At 41.9% G+C, this 8,774-nt stretch overlaps 1 protein-coding gene across 1 annotated transcript in view; it reads left to right on the top strand.

The window, feature by feature from the left end:
* Positions 1 to 8,774, top strand: part of CRACR2A (calcium release activated channel regulator 2A) — a 79,014-nt gene that overhangs the window by 17,424 nt on the left and 52,816 nt on the right. Inside the window, exon 4 of the mRNA XM_019475025.1 lies at positions 2,006 to 2,117. Coding sequence (XP_019330570.1) covers positions 2,006 to 2,117 — 112 coding nt within the window. The remainder of the gene's footprint in view (positions 1 to 2,005; positions 2,118 to 8,774) is intronic.

Genomic DNA, 8,774 nt, shown 5'->3' with positions numbered 1-8,774 from the left:
CCTATTAAACTGTCTTTATCTCAACCCATGAGTTTTCTCACTTTTACCCTTCCGATTCTCTCCCCCATCCCACCGGGGGGGAGTGAGCAAGCGGCTGCGTGGTGCTTAGTTGCCAACTGAGATTAAACCACGACAATTATCCTCAGGGAATTTAATGGAGCAAAATGTTGGTACATTCTTCAAAATCTCCTATTTTCATCTTTTTTCAAGAACATGCAAGTAATTGTGGTGTTTTCTACTGCAAAATTAGTATAATTCGGTTCAGAATTTGAACCCTGCAATAAGGCTGTAGTTGGAGAAGCATGTATTTATCAGTCAGGTTTGCAGCAAGACCCACAAGCAGTTGTACTGGAATAGCAGGTCGGTCTGTGTTTATGGCATGGTCAGAAGAGCACAGCCAGCTCTCAAGAAGCACTCCTTCAGCAGCTCCCGAAGATCTGGCAGTAGGACTACAGTTTCTGTTTTTCTAAGAGTAAAAAGAGCAATTTGTCTGAAGCACCTCCTCCCTCATCAGTGCTGTGTAGGCTGTAAGAATTTTACAAGGGAAGCTAATTTTAAAAAGTTTCCCTTTAGATCTAAGAGATTAAAATCTAAAGCTTTGGGAAGATGGGTGTGTTTAAGTGAGAAACTGATAATGTCAGGTGTACCGCTGATGAAGTAATGTATTTAGACTGAATGTACATCAAGTTTTCTTAGTTTTTTGAAAGCAGGCAGCAATGCACAATTAATGCTGCTCAGAAATCCCTTCGGGACTATTCCAGATAGTTCTGTGCTTTAGAAGCTCTGTTGCTTTCCCTTCTCAAGATCACCTTGGAATTCCTTTTACTGCTCTTCCCTTCAACTCATACAGGTTTATAATGTATACCCTAAAACCTTTGTTGCAGCCAGGGAAGTCCTGGTTAATGCACTCAAGCAATTCTTACCTTGGCTATATGGCCTGGTATATTGAATAGTGGTTTCTATTGTTCTTGGATTGCAGGAGAGACTTTCTTTGGCCCTAAATCCCTTCCCCACAGTGGAACAGATTAGCACTTCTGTTCTGATGAACTTTATCAACCTATTAGCTTGCAGTTTTAATATGTTGTATATACAATAGGAGGTCAGAGAATGGATTAAAATATTAACTATTAATGCAGAGGACTTCATCAGTGTATATTTATATTGCTTCCCGAGCTGAGGAAAGGTTTTACTTTTCCTAGTGCTGTCTCCCAGTGGAAATCCTTGCTACTGTAGTTGTTTGCCACTCCAGTTTCCTCCTATTTCTGGGAATCTATCTATATATACTGTTAAAAGAATTACCGTACAACCATTAAGGCCAGATTTAAAGAATTTTTTTTTCTTTTATGCCTGTCTTTAGATTCTCAGGAAAAAAAAAGTGATTTTGTGGAGCTGATTTAATGAAGTTTTGTCTTTTTTGGTGTGAGCATGCTGCATTTCGGAAGTAGACAGTCATGAACTACATTTAACTCGTTACAGGAGCAGCAGGTTTGCTCCTTGGACCACGCAGCTTTCTTAGCTTTGTTTTATTTATTTATTTATTTACACATTTTAAAGCAGCTTTAATTAGGACAGTATACCCTCTATAATGTTCTTGTTTCGAGAGTCTCTTGCTTGAGTTCATGATGTGGAAGGAACTAGGCATACAGTTCTGCTGGCAAGTTTGTCCAGCTGCATGATAATCAAGGCATTTCACCAAGATAATCAAGCCATTTCACCAGGATGCTGAGACTCCACCTCAAATTCTACCTCTTCCCTGTGTGATTGGAATCTGTGTCACAAGGAGATTGTTCTCACTGCTTTGTCATAAAGGATTCATAACGGTAAATAGTGAAGTCATAAAAGCAAATCTTCCTCAGTTGATGTTGTTTTACTCTGTGATGTATTTGAATTTTCACTCTGGGAAACAAAAGGACCTATCCTTCTGTATTATGAATGTTCTGTAGAATCTAGTCTTCCTCTCATCCTGTAGTACTGGATAAAGTTGCTGCATGTTTTGTCATTCCAGAGACTGCATCCTGAATTACCTCTTAGCCTGGAAGAGCTTGAAAAAGTTTTTGTTACGTTGGATGCTGATGGCAATGGCTCACTTACCCTAAAGGAGTTCACCACAGGATTCAGTGAGTTTGGAAAGCATGTCTCCTGTATAGAGCTTTATTCATATTCTATACTCTCCACATCAGTAAAGAAGCATTTTATCTTAACAGTACACTTAACGATGCACACAGGGAGCCAGACTATTCCCTAGATATAGCAGATACATGTAACAGATGAAGAAGTGGTTGAATTCTGTCTATAGACAAAGGGCTCCAGGGTCTTTCTCTCCTGTGTAAGATGGCAAGCCGTAGCACAATATGAGACATACGATGTAACCATCTGAATTACACCTGTTTTAGGCCGTGGTGTAGATCTATGAAAAAATTTCGGAAAATTTCTCTTAGGGGAAAAACAATCTTGTTTTATTTCATATCAGGTCATAAGACCTGAGAAATAATTAAAATTATCTCTAAGATTAATGTAAGACAATGTTGAAAATATGTTAATACCACTGTCCTTACAACTGTGAGAATGCTTTCTACAACAAATTAATTCTTGAAGTGAATCATAGAATCATAGAATGGTTTGGGTTGGAAGGGACGTCTAAAGGTCATCTAGTCCAACCCCCCTGTGGGCAGGGACATCTTCAACTAGATCAGGTTGCTCAGAGCCCTGTCCAACCTGACCTTGAATGTTTCCAGTGATGGGGCATCCACCAACTCTCTGGGCAACCTGTTCCACTGTTTCACCACCCTCAGTGTAAAAAAATTCCTCCTTATATCTAGTCTAAATCTACCCCCCTTTAGTTTAAAGCCATTTCCCCTTGTCCTGTTGCAACAGGCCCTGCTAAAAAGTTTGCCGCCATCTTTTTTATAAGCCCCCTTTAAGTACTGATAGGCTGCCTTATTGCAGTCTTCCCAAAGCCTTCTCTTGTGAGATGATAAAGTGATGTTACTTTATTTCAAAACAAAACAGGATGAGGCAATTATTATTACTGCGTGATGGGAGCTGATAGGTTCTTTGTAACTGCCTGCTTTGCAACAGCACTCTTACTGTCATGTTCTCTGTGTTTGTGAAAGGGTTGTTTTCTCCCCAGCTGTGAGGTTCCAGATAAGATGACAATGTTAGTTAGTGAGACTGTGTGTGGTTGTTTACGCAGAATCAATTTTGTACTTAAATTTTAGCTCTGCTGACTATAAGCATCAGGTTTAAGCATTGTCTCTAGAAAACTGAATCTCTTCTATGTGTGAATTGTAACATTAAATCTCCATTTAAATACTATGTATAGGCACAGCAAATAGGACCTTTATTTTTGTTTGCAAATCATCAATCATTTGAAATTTTAATTGTCTCCCACCTCTCCCATTTTAGAGCTAGATCAAGTATCTTAATAAAGAGTATGTTTTAATCTTCAAATTGCCATTATTTAAAAATTAAATAATGTATTACTTCTTTACTTTTCACAAGTAAATTATACATGTTTCTCAGTTAAATGAAGATTATTTTCATAAGTAGTCCCTGCAAAACCAAATTTTTCTGTTAAGGGAGGTTGTAAGTGCTGCCATCTCCAGCAGCTCCAGAGCCTGGGGATTCCTCCTGCCCAGCTGCTGGAGCCCAGTCCAGAGACCCAGATGGATGTGGCAGCTGCTTCCCTGTTTGCAGGTTCAACTGGTAGTGAAGTTAAACGTGTATTCCAGAGACACCCACACATGTGCACACACACACACACAAAGGACATGGACACAGCAGGCTACACAGACTGCCACAGACAAGGCGCTGCCTTCAGCAGCACTTATGTATAGGATTCACATAAAACATAAGGATAGACAGTGTAAAGCATGCTACGTTTTAACCTGCTACACAGGGTTGACAGGTATTTTCTAGGGATTCAGGCTAGGTAGTCATACATTTGGCTAGGCGATGATGTTGGCATTCCTAGTAGAAGCAGAAGCTATACAAGATAAAGGCTGCTTTAGAAAACTAGAGAATGGAGAAAGCAGTAGTGTCTGGATAAAACTTGTACTGCACCAATTAGTATGGGAGAATCCCATTCATATTTCTAAATGGTGGCAAATCTGAAATTTACTGTAACCTCTCTGCAACATATTCTATTGTCTCTGTTAACATGCGCTGCTGGGTGCTATGAGAAAAAATGCAAGATAGAGTTGATAAAACCATAAAAACACACCAGTATGTCTGGTTCCTTGGGTCTATGGTAACTTCTGTACTAGAATTTAGAATATAACCAAAGATCCTCTGCAGAAAATCACAATACCCTTTTTGCCTGGATTCCTTAAAAATTCTGACTTGCAGATGTTCAAATAAAATAGCTGGCACATTTAGAATTTGTTGGAATGTATCTGGTCTTCCCCAGCTGAGCACAAGTGCATTGATTATTTATGTGGCAGTTTCACTTCTGCATCCTCACTGTACAACTATTGTACTTCTTTCTTCCTTTCTTTTTATGGACGTAGCTAAAAAGCCTGTAGCTGTTTATTTTAGTATTCTTTGCAGATCTCAGTTTTTTTGGCTCTCCTGTCTATATACACACACACACACACTTTTTAGATCTAATTCTAAGATAGTTTCAAGCTTCACCTGTTTGTTAATTTACTTGAACCCTTCAGATCAGTTGACTTCAGTAATATCTATTCTTGCTTAGCCTCATGTTTAATTTAAACAGAATCAACTCATTTGTCAATCCATGGTTATTTCTTATAATCAATTCTTCTCTAGTATTCTCAACACTTACTAGAGCAAATACAAGGTAACATCATGTGTTGTTGGCTAGTGAAAAATTGTTGAGAAAGTCTCATGACTTTCATGAAAGTCTCTCATGACTGTGATGTGGTGTCAATAGCCAGGAATATCTGAATCACAGAATCACAGAACAGTTGAGGTTGGAAGGGACCTCTGGAGGTCATCCGGTCCAACCCCCCTGTTGAAGCAGGGCCACCTAGAGCCCAGGGCTACATCCAAATGGCTTTTGAATATCTGCAAGGAGGGAGACTCCACAACCTCCCTGGGCAACCTGTGCCAGTGCTCAGTCACCCTCACAGTAAAAAAGTATTTCCTGATGTTCAGATGGAACCTCCTGTGTTTCAGTTTGTGCCCATTGCCTCTTGTCCTGTCACTAGGCACCACTGAAAAAAGCCTGGCTCTGTCCTCTTCGCACTCTCCCTTCATGTATTTATATACATTGATTGTATCCCTGAGCTTTCTCTTCTCTAGGCTAAACATTCCCAGCCCTCTCAGCTTTTCCTCACATGAGAGATGCCCCAGTCCCTTCATCATCTTTGTGGACCTTTGTTGGACTCTCTCCAGTATGTCCATGTCTCTTTTGTACTGAGGAGCCCAGAATTGGACACAGCACTCCAGGTGTGGCCTCCCCAGTGCTGAATAAAGGGGAAGGATCACTTTCCTCAACCTGCTGCCAATACTCTCTAACGCAGCCAAGGATACCATTAGCCTTCTTTGCAGCAAGGGCACACTGCTGGGTCGTGTTCAACCTGGTGGGTTCCACCAGGATACCCAGGTCCTTTTCTGCCAAGCTGCTTTCCAGCTGGGTGGCTCCCAGCATATATTGGTGCATGGGGTTGTTCCTCCCCAGGTGCAGGACTTTGCACTTCCCCTTGTTGAACTTCATGAGGTTCCTGTCAGCCCATTTGTCCAGACTGTCGAGGTCCCTCTGGATGGCCGCACAACCCTCTGGTGTATCAGCTACTCCTCCCAGTTTGGTGTCATCTGCAAACTTGCTGAAGATGCACTCTGCCCCATCATCCAGGTCATTAATGAAGATGTTAAAATGGACTGGACCCAGTATTGATCCATGGGGTACATGCTAGTCACTGGCCTCCAACTAGACTTTGTGCCACTGATCACCACCCTCTGAGCCCGGCCATTCAGCCACTTTTCAATCCACCTCACTGAATGCTCATCCAGCCTGTACATCAACAGCTTCTCTATAAGGATCCTGTTGGAGGCCTTACTGAAGTCCAGGTAGACAATATCCACCGCTCTCCCCTCATCTATCAGGCCAGTCACTTCATCATAGAAGTTTATCAAGTTGGTCAAGCATGACTTCCCCTTGGTGAATTCATGCTGACTACTCCTGATGATTTTCGCATCCTTAATGTGTCTGGAAATGGTTTCCAGGATTAGGTGCTCCATTACCTTCCCAGGGATCAAGGTTAGGCTGACTAGCCTGTGGTTCCCTGGGTCCTCTTTCTTGCCCTTCTTGAAGATCGGGGTGACATTTGCTTTCCTCCAGTCTTCTGGCACTTCTCCCAGTCACTATGATTGATCTAAGATTATCAAGAGTGGCCTCACTGTGACATCTGCCAGCTTTCTCAGCACTCCTGGGTGCATCCCATCAGGGCCCGTGGACTTACATATGTCCAGTTTACTTAAGTATTCCCTGACCTGATTGATCCTCTTCCACCAAGTGTACATGCTCGAACCTTTCTCTCTGATCTCTGGGACCTGGGATTCCTGAAGGCTGGTCTTGCTGGTAAAGACTGAGGCAAAGAAGGCATTCAGTACTTCTGCCTTTTCCATGTCCTGTGTAACCAAGTCCCTCATCTCGTTGAGGGACACATTTTTCCTAGTCTTACTTTTGTCTTCTATGTACTTATAGAAGCCCTTTATTTTTTTTTTTTTTTTAACATCTGTGTCCAGATGCAATTCCATTTGGTCTTTAGCTTTCCTAACTTCATCCCTGCATGCCCAGACAATGTTTCTGTATTTCTCTCAGGTTACCCATCCTTGCTTCCACCCTCTGTGTGCTTTCTTTTTGTGTTTGAGTTCGGCCAGGACCTCCTTGTTCATCCATGCAGGCCTCCTGGCATTTTTGCCTGGCTTTTTATTCACTGGGCTAGAGCGCTCTTGAGTTTGGAGGAGGTGATCCTTGAATATTAACCAGCTTTCTTGGGTCCCTCTTCCCTCTAGGGCCTTATCCCAAGGGACTCTTCCAAGCAGATATTTGAAGAGGCCAAAGTCTGCTCTCCTGAAGTCCAGGGTTATGAGCTTGCTTTTCACTCTCCTCTCTGTCCTCCGGATCTTGAACTCCACCATCTCATGGTCATTGCAGCCAAGGCTTTCTTTTGACTTTCACATCCCCAATGAGACCCTCCTTGTTGGTGGGTATGAGGTCCAGCAGAGCACTTCTCCTCATTGGCTCCTCTATCACTTGGAGGAGGAAGTTATCAACAAAGACCTCTTGGGTAAGCTTGGTAAATCCTTATCTGCTAGATAAAGGACCACTATGATGGGCCTTATCGCTTAATTAAATCCTAGTACTATGTACAATGAAGTCAATAATTTGTTATACAAGATAGCACTTCGAACTGTGGCTGCATTGGATAATGCATCTCTATTGGTTCCCTGTACCACAGCACGCTGTAATGGGTCATGTTCCATAACCTGCTCCTGGGCTGCAAGGAACTCATTATAGAAAAGGTGCCCAGCTTAATGTGGACAGGCTGTGATAAATAAATCTGTTGGATTGACTAGATAAACTAAGATCCCCGGATGAAACTGATTTGATATGTAGGGCCTAATTCTGTCAGTCTTCCTTGTAAGGAAATTAGTTGAATGTGAAAGATTTGTGTGGTTGTGGTACTCAGTTGCCAACTGAGGTTAAACCACAACAGCGGAACCTCCTGGTTTGCTTATGTCCTGCTGCATTGTCCCTTCAATGATATCAGGGTGGTTGAAGGTGAGGACCAGGGCCTGCGAACGTGAGGCTGTTCCTATCCATCTGTAGAAGGCCTCATCCACTTGTTCTTCCTGGTCGGGTGGCCTATAGCAGACACCCACTATACTGTCCTCTTTGCCTGTCCTCTCTTTAATCCTAACCCGTAAGCTCTCCATCAGTTCCTCTTCTATCCCCACACAGAGCTCCATGCATTCCAGCTGCTCTCTCACATAAAGGGCAACTCCCCCTCCTCGTCTTCCCTTCTTATCCTTCCTAAAAAGTCTGTATCCCTCCATTGCAACATTCCAGTCATGAGAGCCATCCCACCACATCTCCATGATCCAATCTTTCTGTTATTAATAGAAGTATCGCAAATAGATGGAAGAAACTGCTGTAGGGGTCAAGTTTAGAGGAATTAAAATGCATGCGAGTTACATGGAGGGAAATCAGTATTAATAAAATGTAGCTTTCTATCTGCAGTTTATAACAGGAATTTGAGGTGTGCTTTTGGTCATGCACTAAAAGAACGTTAAAATAGGAGGTACATTTTATCAGTAGCAATGCTGTGGTTATTTTAGATTCTTAACTTCTATTTAAGCATATCAAGAAATAAGGCCACAACATTTATAAAGTGCTTGTTGCTGCAATTTATGTCTTTTGTTTATGGAGGTCTGAATTTTTTCAGTATGTTTGTGGATTTTGAGGTGAGTGATTTACTGAAGGTTAGACATTAAACTGGGGACAAAGTCAGGCATAGAACTCAGGGATCCTCTTGCCGTGCCTCATCCTTTTGTTGTTTCATTATACTCCCTTTTTGTATACAAGTGTAGGTGTTTCCCTCACAAATTATATTTAATGTAAAATTTGATCTTCACCTTTTGTTGTTTCATTATACTCCCTTTTTGTATACAAGTGTAGGTGTTTCCCTCACAAATTATATTTAATGTAAAATTTGATCTTCAACCAAGCCACTCTCCATCATTTATCAGCAGTCCTGGTTAACGGGGGAGGTCCCGGATGACTGGAGGCTTGCCAATGTGACGCC

Source organism: Aptenodytes forsteri, unplaced genomic scaffold (assembly GCF_000699145.1).
Source record: "Aptenodytes forsteri isolate BGI_AS27 unplaced genomic scaffold, ASM69914v1 Scaffold286, whole genome shotgun sequence".
NCBI classification, from domain to species: domain Eukaryota; kingdom Metazoa; phylum Chordata; class Aves; order Sphenisciformes; family Spheniscidae; genus Aptenodytes; species Aptenodytes forsteri.
Note: the sequence above shows the minus strand (reverse complement) of the source record. Positions and strands in the feature narration are given on the sequence as shown.